Below are 27410 nucleotides of genomic sequence, written 5' to 3'. Positions count from 1 at the left end.
TGCATAGATACAGAGAACAGAACAGTGGTTACCAGCGGGAAAGGTGATTGGGCAAAATGGGTGAAGAGAGTTAACTGTATGGTGATAGATGGTAAATAGACTTGAGGTGGTGATACTCTGTATTGTACACAAATGTTAAACTATAATGCTGTACACTTGAAAGTTATATAATAAAAAAATGAGAGAAAAAAAATAAATCAAAGCCCTATTTTAAAAAAGAGAGAAAGGGTTTACCTGGTGGCGCAGTGGTTGGGAATCCGCCTGCCAATGCAGGGGCCCCGGGTTTGAGCCCCGGTACAGGAAGATCCCACATGCCGTGGAGCAACTAAGTCCGTGTGCCACAACTACTGAGCCTGCGAGCCACAACTACTGAAGCCCACGTGCCTAGAGCCCGTGCTCCTCAACAAGAGAAGCCACTGCAATGAGAAGCCCATGCACTGCAATGAAGAGTAGCCCCCGCTCTCCACAACTAGAGAAAGCCCGCACACAGCAACAAAGACCCAATGCAGCCAAAAATAAATAAAATAACTTAAAAAAAGAAAGAATAAGCAGAAGAAAGGAAATAATAAGCAGCAGAAATCAATGAAACCAAAAGCTGGTTCTTTGAGAAAAATTAAAATAATTGATAAACCTCTTGGGACTTCTCTGGTGGTCCAGTGATTAATACTCCAAGGTCCCAATGCAGGGGGCCCGGGTTCAATCCCTAGTCAGGGAACTAGATCCCACATGCTGCAGCCAAGATCCTGCATGCCACAACTAATGATCCCACATGCTGCAACGAAGATCTCGCATGCCACAACTAAGACCCTGCGTAGCCAAATAAATAAATATTAAAAAATTTAAAACTAAAAAAATAAAATAATTGATAAATCTCTATCCAGACTGAGCCAAGAGGGAAAAGGAAACACAAATGGGAAAAGGAAACACAAATTAACAGTATCAGGAATGAGACACATTACAGACAGGAAAAACATAAGAATACTATGAGCAAATGTATGCTGATAAATTTTGTAACTTCAGGAAAATGGAAAAATTCTTTTGAAGAAACAAATTACCAAAGCTCATCCAAACAGAAGCAGATAACATGAATAATCCCATATTTATTAAAGAAACTGAATCTGTAGTTTAAAGCCTTCCCATAAAGAAAACTCCAGACCTAGATGGTTTCATTGGTAAATTAAGCCACAGATTTAAGGAATACCAATTCTATACAAATAGTTCCAGAAAACGGAAAAGGAGGAAATACTTTCCAATTTCTTCCATGAGGCCAGTATTACCCTGATATCAAAATCAGAAAAACACATCAAAAGAAAGAAAACTACAGACTAATATCGCTCATGAACATAGATGTAAAATTTCTTAACACTATTTTAGCAAACATATAAAAAGGGTAATTGATAATGACTATCTTAGTCTGCTCAGACTGTCAAAACAAAATACCATACAGACTGTGTAGTTTAAACAACAGAAATATATTTTCTCACTGGTCTTGAACCTGGAAGTCCAAAGCAAGTGAGCCAGCATGGTCAGGTTCTGGTGAGAGTTCTATTCCTGAAGACAACCAACTTCTCACTGAATCCTCACATGGCAGAGAGAAAAGAGAGGAATCTCTCTTCTTGTTGTAAGAGGTCACAGTCCTATTAGGGCCCTACTCTTGTGACTTCACTTAACCTTAGTTATCTCCTAAGACCCTATCCCAGACACAGTCTCATTGGGGGTTATGGTTTCATCATATAAACTTGGGGGAGACACAATTCAGTCCATACCAATGACTTAAATGGGGTTTATCCCCAAAAATGAAAGATTAGTTTTAAAAAGTCCATCAATATAATTCACCACATGAACAAACTTAAATGAAAAAAACATAATCATCTCAGTATATGCAAAAAAAAAAAAAGTGACAAAATCCAACATCCACTCCTGATAAAGCAATCTAGAAATAAAAGGGAACTTTCTCAACCTGACGAAGGGCACAGTGAAAAATCTGCTATCAATATACTTAATGGGGAAAGACTGAGCACTTTCCCCCCAAAATCAGGATGAAGGCAAGAATGTCCATATGTAACCACCACTTATATTCACAACTCTACATGTAGTTCTGGGAAGAAAAAGTAATCAAAGGCATGTGGGGTGGGATAGGGAGGGTAGGAGGGAGACACAAGAGGGAGGAGATATGGGGATATATGTATACATAGAGCTGATTCACTTTGTTATAAAGCAGAAACTAACACACCACTGTAAAGCAATTATACTCCAATAAAGATGTTAAAATAAATAAATAAAACAAAAACAAACAAAAAATCAAAGGCATGCAGATGGGAAACAAAGAAGTAAGACTTTCTTTACAGATGACAGGATCATGTATAAAGAATTTTTAATCTTTAAAAGCTATTAAAAATGAGTGAGTTTAGTAAGGTTGCAGAATACAAGATCAATATACAAAAAACTGAATTTTTATATATCAGCAATGAAAAACTAGTAAATAAAAATTTTAAACAATACCATATAGATTATCATAAAAAAACATAAAACATTTAGGAATAAAAGTGATGCAAGATGTGGAAGACATGTATAGTGAAAACGAAAAACACAGTGAAGAAAAACTAAATAAAACCTAAATAAATGGCGCAGTGTACCATATTCATCTATCAGAAGACTTAGTATTTTTTATTGAAATATAGTTGATATACAAAATTATATAAATTATAGGTATATAATATTATACAGTGATTCACAAATTTTTAAAGGTTATAGTCCATTTATGGTTATTATAAAATTTTTGCTATATTCACTGTGTTATACAATATATCCTTATAGCTTATTTTATACTAATAGTTTGTAGTTCTTAATCCCCTACCCACTCTTCCTCTGGTAGTCTGTTCTCTATATCTGTGAGAGAAAACTCAATATCTTAAGGTATCAATTTTTCCCAAATTCATCTGTAGATTCAAGATAATCCCAATAAAAATTCCAGGGAAATTTTTTGTAGAAATTGATAAACTTATGTTAAAATTCATATAGAAATTCAAAGGACCTAGAATAGTTAAAACATCTTTTTTTTTCTTTTTTTTTTATTATTTAAAACATCTTTGAAAAGAATAATAAAGGGAGTTCTCTGGTAGTCCAGTGGTTAAGAATCTGCCTTCCAATGCAGGGGATGCGGGTTCGATCCCTGGTGCCACAGGGCAACTAAGCCCGCGTGCCACAACTAGAGAGCCTGTGCACCACACTAGAGAGAACCCTGAACGTCACAACAAAGTGCCTGTGTGCCACAACTAAGACCCGACATAGCCAAAACTAACTAAATAAATATTTTTTTAAAAAGAATAATAATACAGGTGAAGGGCTTAAACTACCTGACTTCAAGACTCATTACAAAGCTAGCGTTGAGTCAAGGACGAGTGACATTGGCCTGCAGACAAATATATTATAGAAACAGAATATGGGGTCCAGAAATAAACCCATACACATATAGTCATATAACTAAAAAAACTGGGGGACTTCCCTGGCAGTCCAGTGGTTAAGACTCCACGCTTCCACTGCAGGCGGCGCGGGTTCGATCCCTGGTGGGGGAACTAAGATCCTACGTGCCGTGTGGTGCGGCCAAAAAAAAAAAAAAAAAATTTATTGAAATAAACTTTATATAACATAAAATCCATTATTTAAACCATTTTAATGTGTACTATTCAGTTGTTTTAGTATAGTCACAATATTGTGCATCCATCACTACTATCTAATTACAGATCATTTCCATCAATCCAGAAAGAACCTACGTCCCTTCCAAATCTCCCCCCACCTCAACCCAGGCCAATCATAGATCTATTTTCTGTCTCTATGGATTTACCTAATCTGGAAATTTAATGTAAGTGGAATCAAAATCAATGAAACCAGAAGTTGATTGTTTGAAAGGATGAAGAAAATTGATAAACCTTTAGCTTGACTGATGAAGAAAAAGAGAAAGGACTCAAACTACAAAAATAGGAATGAAAGCAGAGATATTACTAATGACTTTACAGAAATAAAAGGATTGTTAAGAGAATACTATGAACAACTGAACATCAACATATCACATAAGCTAGATGAGAAAGACAAATTTCTAGAAACAAACTACCAACACTTACTCAAGAAGAAACAGAAAGTCTGAATACCCATAGGGGATTCAAGTAAAGAGATTCAAGTAAAGTAAAAAAAGTTAGTAATCAAACAACTTCCCACACAAAGAAAAGCCCAGAACTCAATAGCTTCACTGGTGAATTTACCAAACATCTACAGAATTAACACCAATCCTTCTCAAACTCCTCCAAAACATAGAAAAGGAGGGAATACTCCCTAACTTATTCTACGACTCCAGTATTATCCTGACACCAAACCAGAGAAAAATCACAAGAATTGCAAAGATGAGTACCCTTTATGAATATGGACACAAAAAATTCAACAAAATACAAGCAAACTGAATCCAGCAGCATATTAAAGAAATTATTTATCCCAGAAATGCAAGGGTTTAGGATAGGGGCTAGTCATGCCAGAAAAACCAATCATGTGATTAGACAGTTGGGGCTTTGAGTCATGTGATATCAGCCCCACTTGAATGGAGGGGTAAGGGACTGGAAATTGAGTTCAATCACGTGGTCAAATCTCCAATTAAAACTCTGCTACACTGAAGCTCAGTGGCACTTCCTGACTGGTGAATACACTGATGTGCCAGGAGGATGATGCACCCTGATTCCACAGGGAGAGGGCATGAATGCTCTATGCTGGGACCCTCCTAGACCTTGCCCTATGTATCTCTTCATTTGGCTGGTTCTTAATTGTATCCTTTAAAATAAAACCATAATCACAGGTATAGCAGTTTTCTGGGTCCTGTGAGTCAGCCTAGCAAATTTTCAAACCTGAAGCAGGTCATGGGAACCCGCAGCTAGCATCTGAAATGGGGGCAATCTTGCTGGTGACCATGCCCTTCAACCTGTGGTATCTGACCTAGTTCCAGGTGGTTGGTGTCAGAATTGAATTGTATTGCAGTACAGGCATACCTCGTTTTACTATTTCACTTTATTGCACTTCGCAAATATTGCATTTTTTAAACATCTTTATTGGAGTATAATTGCTTTACAATGGTGTGTTAGTTTCTGCTTTATAACAAAGTGAATCAGTTATACATATACATTTGTTCCCATATCTCTTCCCTCTTGCGTCTCCCTCCCTCCCACCCTCCCTATCCCACCCTTCTAAGTGGTCACAAAGCACGGAGCTGATCTCCCTGTGCTATGCGGCTGCTTCCCACTAGCTATCTATTTTACGTTTGGTAGTGTATATATGTCCATGCCACTGTCTCACTCTGAATATTGCATTTTTTACAAATTGAAAGTTTGTGGCAACCCTGCATGGAGCAAATCTATTGGCGCTATTATTCCAACAGCATTTACTCATTTACTGCCTCTGTGTCACATTTTGGTAATTCTCACAATATTTCAAACTTTTCATTATTATTATATTTGTTATGGTGATCTTTAACCAGTGATCTTTGATGTTACTATTGTAATTGTTTTGAGACAACATGAAAAGCACCCACATAAGAAGGCAAACATAATCAATTATTGAAATGACAAATAGGGATGCAGAATATTACGTAAACTCAGTTGATAAAGCAGCAGCAGGGTTTGAGAAGATTAATGCCAATTTTTTCTTTTTTTTTTTTTTTTTTTTTTTTTGCGGTACGCGGGCCTCTCACCGCTGCGGCCTCTCCCGCTGCGGAGCACAGGCTCCGGACGCGCAGGCCCAGCGGCCATGGCTCACGGGCCCAGCCGCTCCGCGGCATATGGGATCCTCCCAGACCGGGGCACGAACCCGTATCCCCTGCATCAGCAGGCGGACCCTCAACCACTGCGCCACCAGGGAGGCCCTAATGCCAATTTTGAAAGAAGTTCCACTGCGGGTAAAATGCTATCAAACAGCTTTGCATGCTACAGAGAAATCGTTTGTGAAAGAAAGAATCAATTGATGTGGCAAACTTCTTTGCCTTATTTTAAGAAATTGCACAGCCACCCCAACCTTCAGCAACCACCACCCTAATCAGTCAGCAGTCATCAAAACTGAGGCAAAACCCTTCACCAGCAAAAAGATTACAACAGGGACTTCCCTGGTGGTCCAGCGGTTAACACACCTTGCTTCCAAAGCGGGGGACGTGGGTTTAATCCCTGGTTGGAGAACTAAGATCCCACATGCTGTGCAGTGCGGCCAAAAACAAAAACAAAAACAAAAAGATTGCAACTTGCTGAAGGCTCAGATGGTGGTCAGCATTTTTTAGCAATAAAGTATTTTTTAATTAAGGTATGTACATTGGTTTTGTAAAGATATTATGTTACTGCATGCTTAAGAGACTACAATATGGTGTAAACATAATTTTATACGCACTGGGGAACCAAAAAATTCATGTGACTCACTTTATTGCAGTGGTCTGGAACCCAATCTGTATCTCCAAGGTAAGCCTGTATACCAGCTGGTATCAGAATAAAATACAACCAAAGATTTTTGTGAAGTTTGACATGCCAATTCTAAAATTCAGATGAGAACATAAAGGGCTAAGAATAACCAACAGCATTTCCAAAAGAATATGGTGGGAGAACTTGCCTTAGCAGATAAAAGGACTTACTTTATAGCTATAGCAAGTAAAACCGCGTGAAGGATACACCAATGTAACAAATAAAGAGCCTAGAAACAGACCCACGTATATGTGGAAACTGGTATACAAGATGTGGCATTACCAATTAGTGAGGGGAGAAAAAAAATTACATTATACAAAAATAAATTCCAGGAGGTTTAAGACTACAGTTTGAGAAAAAAAAACTTTTAGAAGAAAATACAGATGAACATCTTATGCCTCAAAATCATAAAGAGAAGGGTTTCTTAAATGAGATATGAAAAGTATAAATGTAAAAATAAATAATTAACAATTATACTATGCTATAATTTAAAAGTCTGGATCAACAAGATACTATAAAAACAGTAAAAAAGATAAACAGTATTAAGATAAAAATAAATAAAAATATAAAAATGACAAAGGATTGACATCTGAAATACATAAAAAATCGCTACAAATCAATGAAAACAACAAAGAAAATGGAGAAATGCTATAAAAAGGCAATTCACACAAGAGAAAAGTGAATGGCCGAAAAAACGTGAAAAAATGTTCAAACTTATCAGAGCAATAAGAAACTAGTTCACAACCACATTATCAAATATTTTAAAAGTCTGACAATGCTATGATTTAATTACCTGGATAAATGGGAACCCTCATACACTATTGGCAATGTATAAATTGATAAAGCTAATTTGGAAATCAATCCAGCTATACCAAGGCTAAAAGGAAGACAATGGACCTTCTGTATCCCTGGATGCAGAACCTGCAGATATGGACGGCAGACTGCACTAGGCCATTTAAATAAAGGACTTGAGCATCCTCGGATTTTGGTATACAAGGGGGTCCTGGAAACAATCCCCCATTGATACCAAGGGATGACTGTATACCCTTTAGCCCAGCAATTCTACCTCTAGGCAAAGCTGCTAGAATATTCATTACAACATTATTCTTAATAGTACAAAAACAAACCTAAATATCCACCAATTAAAAAAAAATAAATTACAGTATTTTCATGTAATAGAATACCATACAGCAGTTAAAGTAAATAACTAAAACAGCAATGCATGAACATGGATATGTTTCAATAGTGTTGAGAGGGAATAAAGGAAGCTGTAGAGGAATGCATATAGTATTATATTGATTATATATAAAGTTTTAAAGCATATAAATCTAGGGCTTCCCTGGTGGCACAGTGGTTAAGAATCCACCTGCCAATGCAGGGGGCACGGGTTCGAGCCCTGGCCTGGGAAGATCCCATGTGCCGCAGAGCAACTAAGCCCGTGCACCACAACTACTGAGCCTGTGCTCTAGAGCCCGCGAGCCACAGCTACTGAAGCCCAGGTGCCACAACTACGGAAGCCTGCGCGCCTAGAGCCTGTGCTCCACAACAAGATAAGCCACCACAATGAGAAGCCTGCACACAGCCACAAATAGTAGCCCTCACTTGCCACAACTAGAGAAAGCCCGCGCGCAACAACGAAGACCCAATGCAGCCAAAAACAAACTTATAAAAAAAAAAGTACAAAAAAAGCATATAAATCCATACCATGTACTGTTTATGTATACATAAATATATACTTAGTATAAAAGTGCTCATGGGCACAATAAACTCCAAAATTCAGAACAGTGGTTGCCTATGGGAACAGACGAAAGAGAATCAGAACAGGAGTAATATACAGAGGACTTCAAATAAATTTGTAATTTTATCATCTTAAAAAGTAAAAGTAGGGCGCCTGGTGGCGCAGTGGTTGAGAGTCCGCCTGCTGATGCAGGGGACACGGGTTCGTGCCCCGGTCCGGGAAGATCCCACATGCCGCGGAGCGGCTGGGCCCGTGAGCCATGGCCGCTGAGCCTGTGCATCCGGAGCCTGTGCTCCGCAAGGGGAGAGGCCACAACAGTGAGAGGCCCGCATACCGCAAAAAAAAAAAAGTAAAAGTAAGGGAATTCCCTGGCGTTCCAGTGGTTAGGACTCCACACTTTCAAACACACACACACACACACACACACACAAAGTAAAAGCAAAAGCAAGGAAATTGAAAGAAAAAAGCACATCCTAAAAAATCTTAGAACTCTGGGAATTAAGAAAAAAAATCATAAAAATCAGGAAGAAAAAGAAACTCATAAAGGAAAAGAATCAGACTGACAGATTTCTCATCAGCAACAGTGGATCCTAGAAGACAGAAGAGCAGTATCATCAAAGCTCTGGGGGAAATTATTTGTGAATACTAGAATACTGTATTCAATCTAAATGGGCAGTCAGAACAGAGAACAAAATAAATATATTTTCAGACATACAAGAACTCAAAATTCACCTCTTAGAAATCCTGTTTGAAAAAGAATGTACTACAGCAAAAGAATGAATCTAAAAGGAAAAAATGTGGGAATCAAAAACAGTGGTGAGTGAAAAAACTAGTAAAACATACAGTTTAATTTAAATAATTGTTGAGAAACATAAATATAAATGAATTACAAAGACCTCCCTGGTCGTGCAGTGGTTAAGAATCCGCTTGCCAATGCAGGGGACATAGGTTCAAGCCCTGGTTCGGGAAGATCCCACATGCCACGGAGCAACTAAGCCCATGCACCACAGCTACTGAGCCCCAGAGCTACTGAGCCCGCGCACCTAGAGCCCATGCTCTGCAACAAGAGAAGCCGCTGCAATGTGAAGCCCGTGCGCCACAACTAGAGAAAGCCCACACTCAACAATGAAGATCCAATGAAGCCAAAAAATTAATTAATTTTAAAAAAAAGAATGACAATATGGAACTAAAATCCCAGCTAATTAAAACATGGCAGGTTGGGTGTGGGACAGGATCAGAGAGGAAGCCTGTTAAGATTCTTACATTGCTTGAGTTATTAAAGCAACGTACTGAGGACACAGGGAGGGGGAAAGGTAAGTTGGTACGAAGTTAGAGAGTAGCATTGACATGTACACTACCAAATGTAAAACAGATAGCTAGTGGGAAGCAGCTGCATAGCACAGGGAGATCAGCTCAGTGCTCTGTGACCACCTAGAGGGGTGGGATAGGGAGTGTGGGAGGGAGACGCAAGAGGGAGGGGATATGGGATATATGTATGCATATAGCTGATTCACTTTGTTATACAGCAGAAACTAACACAACACTGTAAAGCAATTATACTCCAACTGAGATGTTAAAAAATAAATTAATTAAATAAAATATTAAAAAGGCAACTTACTGTGCTCTAGTATCACCCTCAGAAAAAAATGGAAAAAATCTCCCAATGTTAATTTCCTTGTAGATACAATTATTTACATTATTGATAATTCTAGCTTAAGAAGTACACATAGTAACATTTTGTCTTTCAAACTGATGGAGCTATCCTTCACTAACTAAATGGCATGAGACAAGACTTAAACTATAACTCAACGAACAATACAGGTTTGAGTTACCACATGGTGTCTAATAGCATGTGTAACAGTTGGAGAGTCACTCCTAAAAAGTAATTCAACTCAAAATTCCTGTTAAAGAATCTTTTAAGATTAATCAAGAATTACTCATCAACTATCAACACACACAAAGGATATACATTTACTTAAGTATTCTCATCTATATAATGGACTCAGTCCACACTACATATTTAACATATCTATTTATTTAGAGTGGCATTTCAATTTATTTGAAGTTCCATCTCTTTATTTGTGGGGAGGGGGGAACAGAATGTCTAACAACTAACAAATCTTTACCCAGCAGAACGTAGCAATCTCTAAAATTACAACAAATTTTTTTTTCAAATGAAAATGACAGAATATCTCAGTTAAAAAAAGCTTTACTTAAAAGAAAATACAATTGGGCACCAATGCCAAGATATTTTAATAAAGCTAATTTTAATTACCTTAAGTGCATAAATAAGGCTCTCTATAAAACTGTCCTTAACAAAATGTTAAATGTATATTTAACATATGTATAGCACATACATGTAGAGCAATTTAAATAAATCACAAAAAACAAAACAGCTGTAAAATAAGATATACCGCCATAATCTGTATATTCAGAGTAAGTTTTTAGTAAGCTATAAAATTAACATGGCTAGTTCTTCAAATAGTGCTCATATATGTTATCAGAATTCTAAATTTTTTAAAATAGGGAATCACATCATTCCCACATATACCCTCGGCCATTTTAACCATTTCTTTCCTCAATAATGAAACTATTAATTACCCACTCTCTAAGCCAGAAACCTGGGAATCATACTAAATTCTTTTTACTCAAAGACCCTTCATATTAATCCATCCACTAAGTCCTTATCAATTCTAACTGCAAAATCTGTCTCAGATCTAGCCTTTCTTACTCCCCACAGCCACTGCCTCAATTCATATCTCACCAATAATATTATATTCTCTAGCTGATTTCCCTACTCTCAAGCCTGCCCACTGCCTTTCAACAACTCAAAAAATTTTAGTTTTAAAAATAAGAATTTCAGGCTTCCCTGGTGGCGCAGTGGTTGGGAGTCCGCCTGCCAATGCAGGGGACATGGGTTCGTGCCCCGGTCCGGGAAGATCCCACATGCCGCGGAGTGGCTGGGCCCGTGAGCCATGGCCGCTGAGCCTGCGTGTCCGGAGCCTGTGCTCCGCAACGGGAGAGGCCACAACAGTGAGAGGCCCGCGTACCGCAAACAAAAAAAAAAAAATAAGAATTTCAAGTTGCCCCTGGTAGAGATGATATAAAACAATTCAGAGAAATTGGGCTGAGAATTTTTTTTTTATTTAAAAAGTAACTAGCAGAGAAGTAATAATGACTTTTCCCTGAGATGACTTCAGACAGGTAAAAGAAAAAGTGGCTTTTAAAACTATACTCTGAGGATTCCTGTAAAAAGTAATAAGTAGAAGACAGAGGTTAACACATATGCTTTGGCATGCACTTAAGACCTGGTATAACCAGGGCTTCCCTGGTGGCGCAGTGGTTAGGAATCCATTTGCCAGTGCCGGGGACACAGGTTTATGCCGTGGAGCAACTAAGCCCATGTGCCACAACTACTGAGCCTGTAAGCCACAACTACTGAAGCCTGCATGCCTAGAGCCCATGCTCCACAAGAGAAGCCACCGCAATGAGAAGCCCGTGCGCCACAACGAAGAGTAGCCCCCGCTCGCCACAACTAAAGAAAGCCCGTGTGCAGCCATGAAGACCCAACACAGCCTAAATAAATAAATAAATAAATAAATGGGGGCGGGGGTGAAGACCTGGTACAACCATATAAGCCAAAAACAGAATTGGTAAAGAGTAGCCCCCGCTCGCCGCAACTAGAGAAAGCCCAGGCGCAGCAACGAAGACCCAATGCAGCCATAAATAAATAAATATAGAAAAAATAATAATAAAAAATAAAAGTATACTTCCAGTTTAAAAATAATAATAGTAATAATAAAACCCAAGATGGAGAGGACCTGGGAGGAAAGTCGGGAGGGAGGGAGGGAGGGAGGGAGGTAAGGAAGAAGGAAAAGGAAGAAAGAAAAAGAAAAAAAAAAAGTGGAGAGGGGGATTTGGTAGTACAGTGGACCCTTGAACAACAGGGTTTGAACTGCATAGGTCCACTTACAGACAGATTTTATTCACTACAATACCACACCATCTACAGTTGGTTTAACTATGTGATATGCAATTGGTTGAATATGCCAACGCGGAACTCCATACACAGACAGCCAGATGGCTGACTGTGAAGTTATATGTGGATTCTCCACCACAATGAGGGTGGGCATCCCTAAATCCCCTGTTGTTCAAGGGTCAACTGTATATATCTGTATAACCAATACCCAAAATGAAAAGGAGACTTACACTATGACAAATCTCTAGCAAGCAAAGGATAAAAAGAAAAACTAAAAGTACATCAAAATAGCCATCATTACTAATTTGAAATATGTGACATTTTTTCTTTCAACCAACATTTGAGCATCTACTATATGCTAAGTACTATGCTAGAAACAAAGTGAATAAAGCAAAATGAATTCTTTATGGAGCTAAGTCATTGACATGTTGCCTTTATTTCACATGCTTTTTTTTTTTTTTTTTTTTGCTTTAAAGAAAAAGAATATACTTCTAAGGAGCTTATAACTCATGTGTCCCAATGTGATTTTCTCACATGGTCTGAAGTTCCTCAACCACAGATCTTTTGGAAAGCTAATGCCTAAAGTTTGGTTGCAATTTCCTAGACACACCATATTATTTCACACTTCTATGTCTTTTCCCATGCTGTTCACTACCTGGAATGCTCTTCCATCTCCTCTTCAATCATCCAAATTTCCATAATGACTACAGTGATGCTATGATATCCCCTGGGAAAAGTTAGGTATTTGCTCTTTTATATTCCCAATGCACCTCCTCTCTTAAAGCAATGAGAAGCCCACGCACTGCAACGAAGAGTAGCCCCTGCTCGCCACAATTAGAGAAAGCCCGCATGCAGCAACAAAGACCCAATGCCGCCAAAAATAAATAAATAAAATAAATAAATTTTTAAAAATATTTTTTTAAAAGTTAACTTTAAGATTTAATTCTAAAAAGAAGTTTTAGAACAGAACATGGCATTATAATAAATTGGGGAAAAACTATTCGTCTCATTAACATTACCCCTGCCCTCAAGGAGATTAAAGTCTCAAAGGCTAGACTGTAAGTGCAAAAAGTGTTATGAGTGAGTACTTACTTACTTACTTACTTACTTACTTATTTATTTATTTATTTATGGCTGCATTGGGTCTTCGTTGCTGCGCGCGGGCTTTCTCTAGTTGCATCGAGCAGGGGCTACTGTTCATTGTGTGAGCAGGCTTCTCATTGAGGAGGCTTGTGTTTGTTGCAGAGCAAGGGCTCTAGGGGCGCGGGCTTCAGTAGTTGTGGCTCGGGGGCTTAGCTGCTCCACAGCATGTGGGATCTTCCCAGACCAGGGCTTGAACCCGTGTCCCTTGCACTGGCAGGCAGATTCTTAACCACTGTGCCACTATGGAAGTCCCTGTTATGAGTATTGTGATATAAAATCTACACAGGACACTGTGGGGTAAAATGGCAGAAATGGTTAATTTAACTTGAGAGACAGAGAAAGCAGGAAAAATTTCACATGAGCACTTGGTGCTTAAAGAGCAGATTAATGATGGGCAGGGGTACAGTGAGCAGGCAAGGGAAGCAAGGTGGAAAGAGAATATTCAACTCAGGTAGAAGGATGAAGAAAAGGCATAAAGATGTGAAACAACCTTTCATACCTTCAGAGACCTGCAAGCAGTTCAGCTTGACTAAAACAGAGTAGTAATGATGATAGAAAAGTGAGGTTGAATATAAAATGGGATAAAGAAATAGACTCAAGACATGGAACAAAGTATGTGAGAGACTGAGGTCTAAGTTGGCTCCTTGGTTTCTGATCTGGGTGACTTGGGTGGTTGATGGTAATATTCATGGTGAGAGGTAATTCAAGATTAAAAGTAAATAAGGCAGCAACTCAATTTTTCTTTTATAAAGCCTCTTAGAAAACTAGTTTTCTTAATTCTTTTTTTGAGATATAACTGACATATAACATTATATTAGTTTCAGGTGTACGAAATGATTCAGTATTTGTATACATTGTGGAATGATCATCACAATAAGTTAACATCCATCACCACATAACTATAATTATTTTTCTTGTGATGAGAACTTTTGAGATTTATTCTCTCAGCAACTTTCAAATACACAATGCAGTATTATTAACTATAGTCACCATTATACATTGTATAATTATACATTGTATAATTAACTGTACATTATATCCCCACGAGTTATTTATTTTATAACTGGAAGTCTGTACCTTTTGACCACTTTCACCCATTTCACTTCTTGGTATAAGACTATTCTTAAATAATTTGTTTTTGTGATTACCAAAGTGATACATAATTAGTACTGAAAAGGATATGTGAAAAAATATGATACAAAGAAAAAAAACAACTTATAATCCTACCATCCAGAAAATTATTAAGATAAACTTGTAAAAATATAGGGAAAAAAGCATACAGATAGGATAAATACAAAGCTAAACAAATTATAAAACAAAGTTCACTAAAAATATGTATCATTGGAGTGTAAGTATACTTGCCCATATAATAACATTTTTTTTAAAAATCACTGCTTCATTGTCTATCTTTGCTGCTAAACTATGAGCTCCATAGGACAAGGATCTTATCTATCTTGCTCACCGATGTATCCCCAGTGTATAGTGTACCTGGCACACATTAGGTAATCAATTAACATTTGTTGAAAGAATCAATCTTTCTTTTTTAAATGAAGCCCCAGATTACTCTCTCAAGCAATATTTGATACTTCAAAAATTCTAACATAAAAAGAAAATAGAAAACACACTGATACCCTTTGTAATGGGATCTGCCGCACAGTAAAAACAGAAAAACAAAACAAAAACACCCAGGCACAATATATTAAGACTATATCCATCAGGTAGACAGCCAAAGAAATTTTCTCAAATCCAGGAACACACATACCTTTCTTGAATAGATGATTCAGGCTAAAATGTACTTTGGGTCTGAATTGTTCGTACTTTCCCACACTGTATAAGGTTGTACATCTCACCATAAAGTTGTCATAGAGATAATTTTAGTCTATTAACTTATAGACTAGAATTCATAGACTACTAACTCCAGTTGATAAAAATCCCAGAGAGGGGACTTCCCCGCTGGTGCAGGGGTTAAGAATCCGCCTGCCAATGCAGGGGACACAGGTTCGATCCCTGGTCCGGGAGGATCCCACATGCTGTGGAGCAACTAAGCCCATGCGCCACAACTACTGAGCCTGTGCTCTAGAGCCCACGAGCCACAACGACTGAGCCCACGTGCCACAACTACTGAAGCTTGTGTGCCTAGAGCCCGTGCTTCGCAACAAGAGAAGCCACCGCAATGAGAAGCCCGCTCACTGCAACAAAGAGTAGCCCCTGCTCTCCACAACTAGAGAAAGCCCACGCGCAGCAATGAAGACCTGACGCAGCCATAAATAAATAAATAAATTTATATATTAAAAAAAATCCCAGAGAAAAAAATAAGCATTTGAATGATGATAGTAACTCAAGCTCAGCTTTGTTACTTCTTACTAGATTAGAAAATCCTTAAAAGAAGGGCCCATATTTAATGTCTTTTTAAAATAATCACCATAGGGAATTCCCTGGTGGTCCAGTGGTTAGGACTCTGTGCTCTCAATGCCAAGGGCCTGGCTTCAATCCCTGGTCTGGGAACTAAAATCCCACAAGACGCGTGGGCAAAAAAAAAAAAAAAAAAAAAAGGGTATTTAAAAAAATACATAATCACCATAATGTTTACTGTACTTAGAATATAGCAAATATTCAATATACAAATTAAGTAAATGAAGTAGCTAATAAATGTTTACCTTCCTTACTAGCTGAGAATTTAACAACACAGGTAAATTTCAAGGCAAACTTTTAGTAATTTAAAAAAGAAGAAAGTCAGTTTTCATTAACAGGCCCAATTTAGCCAGAAAACTCCTGTCCCTAGTACCTCCAGTTCTGGGACAATGCCAACAACCTCCCTCCGAGCGTCCATAACTTTTGGTTACCTCAACTCTGTGATATACCAAAAATGATGGAAAAGAAATACCTTTCTCTCCTTCCCTCTAATAAATGTCTAAAGAATATTTCTTCTTTCAAAGGTTGAAGAGCCAAAACTAGACATTTTCAACCAAAAGAGGTTGTGGTTCCAGCAATGCTACCACCAACAGCCTACCACTGTAGATCCATGCAACTCCTGGCACATGTACCTGGTAAGATCTTTTGCTCAAAGCAACAGATGGTGACTCTAGTTATGGTAAAGTCATCTTTCTACTTTATGAACGAACCTAAAAACTGCTGTCACACAATTCGATTATCACCAACAGAAGAGAACGTATTAAGTTACAATCACAAGTCCAGTTAAAAAAATAAGGTATATCCTTTTATACTTGACATTTTGACTGCAAGAGTTAAACTTCAATTCATTTAAAAATGCAAAACACAAATCAAAACTAAAATTACTCTAAAAATTAAAATTAAAAAACCAAAACAAACCAAAAAACTAATGATTCAACTTGTTTAATACTATACAGTAACTCAGTCAACCTTATCCATACACACCTTAATAGACTTTTATTAGATACATATAACTTCTCAATCAGTACCCATACAAAGACTATGTTTAAAGAATGAAAAACTACATTTTCCTCTTGAAGAAGAATGCCCTCTGGAGGAGAGGGAAGATACTCGGGAGCCTTGGATGTTGGTAATTCCACAAAGTTAATGTCCACTTTTGTTTACAGCCATACCTCCTGATCAACCACCTCCCATCAAGAGGAAGCTGGGGAGGTCCATACAGAGCACAGAATTGGGAGGGCTACAGTAGACTGAGGGAGAGGGAATAAAACATACCTTCAGTTGGCACATTCTTTTCCTATTCTAACTAATATCAATAACAAATCTAAGATTCTACCAAAAACTGTATAATCTTGGGCACTGGACAGCTGAATCAATCTCTTGAACCTTAGTTTCTATGCCTGCCAAATAGGAATAGTAGTACCAACCTCAGAGAATAGTTGTAAGAAATAAGGGGATGATGTTTGCACATAGTAAATGCTCAATAAATGGTAGCTTAGGGCTTCCCTGGTGGCGCAGTGGTTGAGAGTCCGCCTACTGATGCAGGGGACACGGGTTCATGCCCCGGTCCAGGAAGATCCCACATGCCGCGGAGCGGCTGGGCCCGTGAGCCATGGCCGCTGAGCCTGCGCGTCCAGAGCCTGTGCTCCGCAACGGGAGACGCCACAACAGTGAGAGGCCCGCGTACCGCAAAAAATAAAATAAAATAAAAAAATAAATGGTAGCTTATATCTTTAAGACTAAACAAGTAGTTTATAAAACCAAATTTAATAATTGACACTGTAGGGGGTGAAGAGCATTCTAAGCTGAAGCCATAATGTCAAATTAAGACTTATAAACAAAAATTTAAGGGAAAGATCATAAAGCGCCTAAACAAGGACAATATAGAGAAATACAGCCTTCTCCAAAGATGTCATAATGTCGATATACCTACAACAATGACTAGGTAAAAAAGAATTTAACTGGCAACTCAGAAGAATATACTTTACAAACCTTTTAAGGAATATTCACACTAGGAAAAACCAAAAGTTTTATAAAATAGGATTATTTAAATGGCACTAAGAACTGCCTTTTAAAAATACTAAAATGTATATAGAGCAAAACTCCTTTAAATATAACAAAGACTTTTCCCCAAGAGCACAATAGCTCAACAATACACTGTGCTTAAACTTTCTCACTACATGCTAAAAATTTAACATTTTCATTCCAAATGTATTTTTGTGTCTTCTACCTCACAAATATCTTTAATAAAATTTGTAATACAAGAATATTTAGGGAATTCCCTGGCGGTCCAGTGGTTAGGACTTGGCACTTTCACTACCAGGGTCCAGGTTCAATCCCTGGTCTGGGAACTAAGATCCAGCAGGCAGTGCAGCATGCCCCCCCCCAAAAAAAGAATATTTATAAGTACTTGGTTTATGAAAGGATTTCTGAAACATTTCATTTGATCCTCAGATATTACCTCTATTTACTCAAGAAACTGAGGTCCATAGAAATTAAGTAATTTGCCCCACAAACTACATATTATTACACTATTCAAGAGGTTGATTCAGCTGTCCAGAGATTATCAGCAAAATATTTAGTTCAACTAAAACCAATGTCTTTTAACTCCTTCTAGTACGCCACAACTCCTTCCCCAAGACTCAGTCCAAATCTTCTTAGTTGGAGCAGTATTATCAACTACTAGAAGTAGGTTAACCATCACCAAAGGCCTAAAAATCTTTTCCCTGCACAATTGCAGCATTTCACCTGCAGAGACTTTTCACTTGTCAAGGATCTTGAACTGTGTAACATTAATTATTATTCTTGGATCACCTTATGACAAGATCTATTATTATAGTTGAAACTATACCAACAGTAATGCATGGCTGCACCACTAGTATAATCTCTCAACTCGTATTACTTCTCATTTTTACTTAGCTAGTCGCCCATTGTTCAATCCTAGATAGAAAAGTAACATGAAGTATTAGACTGACCCTGATATTTTTTCTTGTTACTAACAGAAGCCAAATGCAGTGGCCAAAATACTTAAAAGGAATGGAGAAGCAAGCAATCTTATATACCACCCAAAATATAATGCCAGGACAGAAAATTTATGCCTGCATTCCAACTTGGTCCAAATACATTCCAAAAACAATTTACCAGCAATCCCTTTCCTCAAATTCCCACATTTCCCATATAGATACATTACCATCATTTCCCAAGGTATCCTAAAAGTAACTTATAAGGCACTCTCCTTCATAATGACCACTCTCCTTCATAATGATCATTTCCGTAAAAGAAATATAAATACAATTTGATAGCCATCAAATTGTAATTGAAATTACTATATTGGGGAGTTTAACTTTTCAAGAAATTCTGCAGAAGTCTTTATATAATTTAACCTTTTATTTGCCAGAGTTTATGAATGGTAGAGGAGATCTGGGCAGGTAAGAAGAGATATATGCCTGTACTATAACTGCTGTATTAATTTGAGTCTTTGGTAGCCATAATATAATTTTCTCTATAGGTAATATTTTGAACAACTTCACACTTGGGCTCTTCCTAGCTATGTAAATATATTCTGTTAACAGAAACTTCTTCATTTTCATGGAGAATTGAAGAGCGACCCTGATTTCTTGTAAAGGAAATAGCTATCTGTTTTGCACAATACCCAGTCCACTGTGGCCACCTAATACGGACAAAAAGGGGGGGAAAAAGACCTATTTGGAAACGTTTCTTCTCCAGCCAAGGGCTGCTCCCAGTTAAAGGCAATGCTCAGAGTACAACAAAAAAAACCTTCTCTGGAAAAAGAAATGTGCCAGAAAGCAGAGGCATGGATCTGGAATAAACAGGGAGTGAGTGTATGCGCTCAATGAGGGCTGAAGGCAGCAGGCGCAGCGCGGAGATGCTCCAGCGAAAAGAACCACCAGCCGCCGCCGCCGCCGCCGCAGCAGCAGCAGCAGGAAGTTTCAATGGGGCCGGGCAGAGCATGCGCCCTGAAGCCTCGCGGTGGCCTTATGTGGAAGGAGCACCACTTGCGAACACCAATAATAGACCGGCGGCACCAGAGAGAGAAACATGAGCAACAAGCACCTTCTTCAACTGTTTCCCCTCCGTCTGAGCCCCTCCTCCACCCTACATACTAACCACCCCACCCTACCCTGCAAATGGGAGGGCGACTTCTTCTTCCCCTAAGCCTTATGCCAGGATGAAGGGGGAAGGGATTGGAAAAGTGGGGAGATGCTCTTCTATTATTTGGGGGGAGGGGGGGAGGAGGAGGAAAACTATGGGGGAGGAGAAATTAACCCTCTACCCTCCAAAGTGGAGAAGCTGAACCGACTTCGCCCCCCAAAGCGAGAATGGAGGAGGACCCCCTCCTAAGGAGGAGGAGCAAACCTCCCGACTCAGAGGAAGGAGTTTGGGGGTTAAACCAGCCCTGGAGGGGAAAGGAAAAGAGACCAGAGCCGACTCTCTCGGGGGAGTTCCCACTAGAGGGAGGGAGAGATGAAGTGTCCGCTGGCCCCCGCCCACCCAGGTGTAGGGAGAGAAAGGGGCGCCCCGAGAAGATGAGCCCAGCCTCCCCGGAGATGGTAGCGAGGATGGTGGGAGGAGGGGAGGGAGTGAGGGAGGAGTAGAGGAAAAAAGCGCAAAGCTGGCCGGAACCTGCACTCCCCTTCCCCCGCCACCGAGAGGGAGAAGGATTGGGGGGCCCGGCCCCCGCCGCGGGATAGCAGTCCCAGGGGCGGCCGACCAGCACAATGACCCCTCCCCGCCCCCAGCCCAGACCTAGCCCGCGATGCCCCCACCTCTGCTGGGCGTCGGGCGGAGTGGCCCTATGGGGCCTCCGCCCCGCCTCCCCACTGCCCAAGACCCCGGGGGCTGGGAGGAGAAGATCGGCCGGGCGGAACTGCACCCCAGCGGGAGGACAGAGCCGCGGAGGTCCGGGGTGTCTGTGAAGAGCGGAGAGAAGGAGCGTGCCAGGGCCGCTTCCCGCCGGGCGTTCGGGCCCCTAGCTTACCTTCTCCGTTACCGACGTCCGGCGGCGGAGCTTGCAGCACCCGTTCCAGCTCGGGGAACGGCAACTCAGGCAGGTCGAGCAGCGGCCCGTAGCGCTCCAAGAAGGAGCAGACTACGGCGAAGTTGGGGCAAGAACCCGGGCAGCCCGGAGGAGCCATAGCCACCACCGCTGCCGCCGCCGCCGCCATTTTGAACTGGAGGATGGAGGAGGAGGCGATAGGGGGGTGGGGGGAGTTGGGGTGCCGAGAAATGGCAGGGCAACCTTACAGACGACAGGAGGCGCTAGCAAGTGGGCGCCCCTGCGGATCCGAGCGTCTCAGGCACGGCGCAGCGATCCCACAATACAACGGCGGCCCGGAGCAGTCGAGAACCGAGTCAGACGTAGGAAAGAGAGGCGCCCAGTGCCTGTCGCTTTCCGCTCTCTTTCCGCCCCCCTCCCTCGCTCCTCCCACTTCGGGTTCGCCACTGCCTCGTGTGACAAGGGGAATGAAAACAAGGGCTGCAGGGCAGGGAGGCGGGCTGGAAGCTGGAGAGGCGGGAGTTTTAGGAGCGGTGACCAATAGGCTTGAAGGGGGCGGAGCTTCACTCGATAACCGGCCAAAAGACTTTTTCAGGGCCGCGCGAGTCGTGGGGGGATCGCCTAGCCGGGTCCTCGAGAGCAAAGGTGAGAGGTAAAGCAGGGAGCCGTTCGAGATCGCTGCTCCTCGGAGAGAGGGCGTTGGGTAAGTTTGGAGGGGCACTCCCGGGACAGAAACTGGGGCACCAGATGGTGGGGGACGTTGAGGGGAGTGAATAAGAAGCAACAAAAGAGCAGAATAGGGGGAAAAAAACGATTCTGAGAAAAAGTTGGAGAGGGGAAAGGTGGAGAGGTGCCCTGAGTTAGGGGTTGGGATGGAACCTTTGTATGGAGATGTCTCAGTGAAAGTTTGCTGAGGTATACTGCTAAGGTACAAGAACCGCACCTATCCTGGAAAGTAGTGTCTGAAAACTCTGGGGGACGAGGGCCTGATGGAACGAGGCTCTGCCTGGATCACTAGTCTGCGGAGTTGGGGCCCTGCTAGGAAATCAGGGTCTAAAGGGACCAGGCTCTTCACAGGGACCAAGGTGTGAGAGGACAGGGCCCTGCTGTGGTTGCCAGCGTGTGAGGGGGAGGGGCTTTGTTGAGGCACGAAGATCTGGGGACCAGGCTCTGTAGCGGCCCAAGATCAGAGGGTGGACTAGGACTGCACTGAGGGTGGACATGGTAGGAAACTTTGTGCAAGGACAAAAAGTTTGTTACAAGACAGGGTTCCGCTACGTTGGGAGAAGCAGTGAGCATTCTCCCACAAAGAATTTCAGAAAAACCATCAGTAATGCAAAGTAGAATGTGCAGCTTGGGATACAATGTGCATTTTGGTTAAGAGCCTGAGCTTTGGAGTTCAGCAAGACTTGATTCCTAACGGAACCGCCTCAAGACATTGCGGAAGATTTTTTATTTCTTTGAACCTCTGTAAAGTCGGGGTGATAATACTACCCACAACATAGGATTTTACTAGATAATTCACAGTAAATTGATTAGCACAATGCCCTGGCACACTGTAAGTACTTTAAAAATATTAGTTGCTACTATTGAAGAAAATTCCTAAAATTTAGATTGAGTTCAGCTATTTGTAGTTGATAGTTTACTACTTTGAGCCAAAAATTTCAGTGCGCATTTAAAATTTATATAGTATCTACTTACTAAAAAGAATTTCAAAGTATAATATAAACCATTCAAAATAGGACCATTTATAATTAAAGGAAAATAAAGAAATATATAGGCAAGTAATTATATTGGCAACAGAGAAAATGATTACCACAATTAAAAATTGAATTTTGTTCTGCACTTCTAGGTAAAAAAGGGAAAAACTGTAATGTTCTATATCAGACTTATTATCTAAAGAAAGAAAGAATGCTCGTTTATCAAGAGAAAAAAATTCTATAAGAGGACTTTATTACCTAGAATACTGATTCTTAATCTCAAATAATATACAAACCCTTTTGGGGACTTCCCCAGCAGTCCAATGGTTAAGACTCTGCCTTCCAATGCAGGAGGTTGAGGGTTCGATCCCTGGTCGGGGAACTAAGATCCCACATACCAGTGGGGTGCAGCCAAAAACTTAAAAAAAAAATTACAAACCCTTTTTATTAATTTATTTATTTTAAAATTTTATTTATTTATTTTTGGCTTTGTTGGGTCTTTGTCGCTGTGCGCAGGCTTTCTCTAGTTGTGGCGAGCAGCAGCTACTCTTCGTTGCAGTGCGATTGTGGTGGCTTCTCTTTGCTGTGGAGCATGAGCTCTAGGCATGTGGGCTTCAGTAGCTGTGGCACGCAGGCTCAGTAGTTGTGGCTCGCGGGCTCTGGAGCGCAGGCTTAGTAGCTGTGGTGCTGGGGCTTAGTTGCTCCACTGCATGTGGGATCTTCCCAGACCAGGGCTCCAACCTGTGTCCCCTACTTTGGCAGGCGGACTCTTAACCACTGCACCACAAGGGAAGTCCCTACAAACCCTTTTTAAAGGAAAAAAATGTTCTTTTAAAATGTACAAATACTGGAAGGGGGAGGAATTGGGAGATTGGGATTGACACCTATACACTATAGATACTATGTATAAAATAGATTACTAACGAGAACATACTGTATAGCACAGGAATTGTACTTAATGCACTGTGGTGACCTAAATGGAAAGGAAATCCAAAAAAAAGGGGATATATGTATATGTATAGCTGATTCATTATGCTGTACAGTAGAAACTAACACAACATTGTAAAGCAACTATATGCCAATAAAAATTAATTTTATAAAAAAGAAAAATAAAATTTACAAATACTCTTGAAAATTCCAGTTTAAGAAATACTGATGTAATTAAAGTCTATACAACGTGACTGTACTTCATGCCATTGAACTACACACTTAAAAATGGTTAAAATGGTAAGATTTATGTTATGTATATTGTGCCACAATAGAAAAGTTTAAAAAGTGCTCGTTTCGGCAGCACATACACTAAAATTGGAATGATACAGAGAAGATTAGCATGGCCCCTGCGCAAGGATGACATGCAAATTCGTGAAGCATTCCATATTTTTATGGGGATATATGTGTATGTATAGCTGATTCACTTTGTTATAAAGCAGAAACTAACACACTATTGTAAAGCAATTATACTCCAATAAAGATGTTTAAAAAAAAAAGTTAAAAAAAAAAAAAGAAAGAAAAGTCTCACTTTAGGAAAATGTGATGAATTATCATAGCAAAAGAGAAGTCTTAATTTAATGTGTAGTAAAATATTTTAAACAACACTGAAATGAAACAGAACTAAACTAAAACATATATTGTACAACACAGGGAATATAGCCAATATTTTACAATATAATGGATGTAAGTATAGTATAACCTTTAAAAATTGTGTTTTAAAAGTGTGAATCACTGTGTTGTACACCTGAAACTTATATATTATTTTTCATCAACTATCCCTCAATTAAAAAAAAAAAACTAAACTGAAATATATTGGTAGAACTCTCAAACTCCCAAGTATATATCTCTATACCTGGGGCCCCAAAGACCCCAGTTTAAGAAAAATTTGACCCAGAACTTATCAGTTTTGCAAAGATACAAAAATCTTCATAAGATCATAACTTAATTGACCTTAAATGAAAGGCAGGTACACAATATTAAATAAAATCATATCTTTGTGAATGAATTTTGATGGAAAAAAAAACCTTCAAACCAAAAGAAAGATTTAGTTATATCATTTTCTGAACACTACCCCCCTGCCTCTTTCCTTTCTCTGTCTTCGCTTTCAGTTTTTCCAGCACCTCACCTGCTCTCCCATGGGATTGTAAATATAACTTTCTAAAAAAAAAGCTTTATAATTTTTTTCTTTTCTCAGTGCTGACACTGTTACTCAAAGCGGGGACTGATAAATAGGATTAGAGTTTCTGCTTTTCTAATCAAGATTGGCATTAGAACAAAGTCCTTGGGCATCAAAAGTTATATCCACCCAAAAGATGAGAGATGTTGTACTACAAAGCAAGGTTTAGGTCATACCTTCACTAAGTCTATTCTTGGAAAAAAATAAATGATAAGCACCGTCTCTTCTTGCCTTGGGCTGAGAGAATTTATGGGTTACAAGAATTTAATCCCAATTTACGTAGTTAAATAATTGCATTATATATATCAGACTAAAAGGTAAAGATAGAAAAAAAAGTAGCTTTAAAAAAAAACTGTAATTGATTTATTGCTACTGCCATAAAGAAGCCTTTAAATAAGCATTAAATTACCTACACTCAGTCTTTATTTATGAATAAGAAATTTCTTAAGATAGTTCAAATTTCACATTCTTTTAGGAGAAAAGACAAAATAGTTTTGCATTCAGAATCAATGACTAGTTTATTCAAAATACCAAAAAGAAACAAACAAAATGCTCATCAGAAGAAGAATGGGTAAATAAATTGTGATATAGTCTTTCAACAGACTACTACTCAGACTGATACACACTTGATATATATTACAACATTGGTGAATCTCAAAAGCATTTTGAGTGAAAGAAGAAAGACACAAAAGAGCAGGTACTGTAAAATTCCATCAATATGAAGGTCTAGCTAATATATGGGACTAGAAATCAAAAGCTTCTTTTGAGCTTGGAAGGGGATTGACTAGAAAGGTGCACAAGGGAAATTTCGAGATACATTCTGTTTCATGACTGGCAAGTTTATACATTCGTGAAAACTCTTGAACTCTAAAAGATATTTCTGCATTTAATTGAATGTAATTATGCTTTGATTTTAAAATTTAATGGCTTAGCCTTCAATTTTGTCAAATTACATTGCTAACAGTCTGCCTTATAATGGAATAATTTATACATTTCTGTCTCCCCAACATATTATCTTTGCATTTGTCACACAATTTTTTTTACAGATATTGTAAGCCTGGCAAATGTATATTGAAGTGAACTGGATTCAATTGTGGAGCCAGTTTGGGAATTCCTAATTAGTAATGAGCAAATTTACTTAGGTTTGTTTAAAACTCACTTTTACAAGAAATACTTCTAGAAGTATATGGATATGTTATATGTAGTGAAAAAGCTGTTAAATGTCAACAGAAGTAGGAATCTACGGTCTTCAAAATAGTTTCATAGGAAAATATATGAAAATAAAAAGAAGTAATATAAACAAGATTTAATCCAGCCATTTTCTGGTTCTTTCTCTTAATGATAACTGAATTCTCTGTTGCAATAGAATTGTATTCATTGAAGAAACACTTTTAGAAGTGTCTTACCATCTTTTTTCTTAAGAGTTATGCATCAGTCTATTCTTATTTCTTAAGAGCATGGCTGAAACCAATTTCTCTGATGAAGTAATTATTTTTACTGAAAGAAAAATTATGTTGGCTTTTTTGTAGAAATGTGTAAGTTCGTCCTAATATTAATATGGAAGTGCAAGGAACCCAGGATATCCTAAACGGTTTTTTAAGTGATGAACAAAGTTGAAGGTCTCACACTTCCTGGTTTCAAAAGTGACTACAAAGCTACAGTAATCAAGACTGTGTAGTACTGCCATAGGATAGCTACTATGGACCGAACTGTGCCTCCCCAAAATTCATATGTTGAAGCCCTAATCCTCAATGGGACTATATTTGGAAATAGAGCCTTTAAGGAGGTAACTAAAGTTAAATGAGGCCGTGAGGATTGGGGGTCTAATCCCATGGGACTGGTATCCTTATAAGAAAAGGAAAAGACATCAAGAGTGCTCATGAACAGAGAAGAGGCCATGTGGGGACAAAGCAAGAAAGAATCCATCTGCATGCCAGGAAGAGAGGTCTCACCAGAAACCAGCCCTGCTGGCACTTTGATCTTGGACTTCCAGTCTCCAGACTATGAGAAAATAAATTTCTGTTGTTTAAGCTACCCAGTCTTTGTTATTTTACTATGGAAACTCTAGCAGACTAGTACAGAAGTCTTTCTCAACCCTCATAACAGTTCATTACAATTTCCTTATACCACTTTTCAAAAGTTACCTTGTAATTTTAAAAGTCACCTTTAAAAAATTGTTAGTTATTTGCATATGTCTTCTCTCCTCTAGTGTAATATTAACTTCTCCACAAGAATCATGTTTTATAAATTTGTGTCTTCCTCCCATAGCACCAAAGATAGTGTGTATATGTCCTTTGTTATATTACACATTTTAAAAATGGGTTAGTAGTTATTAATATTAGGGAGAAATATCACTTTGTTATTGTCTTTATTTGGAGATTAAATACAGTTTAAGGACATGTATATAGGTACCATATTAACAAGGGGTGGACTGTGATGGTTAATTTTATGTGTCAGCTTGGCTGGGCTATAGCACTCAGTTATCCAATCAAACAATAATCTAGGTGCTGCTATGAAGGTGTTTTGTGGACCTAGTTTACATCTACAATTAGTTGACTTTTAAATAAAGAAGATTATTCTCAATACTCTTGGAAGGCCTCATTCAATTAGTTGAAAGGCCGCAAAAGGAAAAGTGAGGTTTCCTTGAGGAAGAAGAAATAACACATCAATACTGAAATGACGACTCTTGCCTGAGAGCAGCCTGCCAGCCTACCCTGCACATTTTGCACTAGCCAATCCCCACAATTGCATGAGCCACTTCTGTGAAATAAATCT

The 27410-nt window shown here is 39.2% G+C and overlaps 2 protein-coding genes across 2 annotated transcripts in view; one reads left to right on the top strand and one right to left on the bottom strand.

The window, feature by feature from the left end:
- The window catches only part of RSF1 (remodeling and spacing factor 1), a gene marked incomplete at its 5' end in the record, with an annotated part of 168627 nt that extends 147690 nt beyond the window's left edge, over positions 1–20937 (bottom strand). Inside the window, one exon of the mRNA XM_079709480.1 lies at positions 20751–20937. Coding sequence (XP_079565606.1) covers positions 20751–20937 — 187 coding nt within the window. The remainder of the gene's footprint in view (positions 1–20750) is intronic.
- A 442-nt stretch (positions 20938–21379) lies between these two features.
- AAMDC (adipogenesis associated Mth938 domain containing) overlaps positions 21380–27410 on the top strand; it is a 31499-nt gene continuing 25468 nt past the window's right edge. Inside the window, exon 1 of the mRNA XM_079707663.1 lies at positions 21380–21471. The gene's annotated coding sequence lies outside the window, so the exon portion shown is untranslated. The remainder of the gene's footprint in view (positions 21472–27410) is intronic.

The sequence above is a fragment of the Hyperoodon ampullatus genome (assembly GCF_949752795.1).
Source record: "Hyperoodon ampullatus genome assembly, chromosome: 7".
Taxonomy (NCBI): Eukaryota; Metazoa; Chordata; class Mammalia; order Artiodactyla; family Ziphiidae; genus Hyperoodon; species Hyperoodon ampullatus.
The sequence above is the reverse complement of the archived record's forward strand: the minus strand, read 5'-3'. Positions and strand labels throughout refer to the sequence as shown.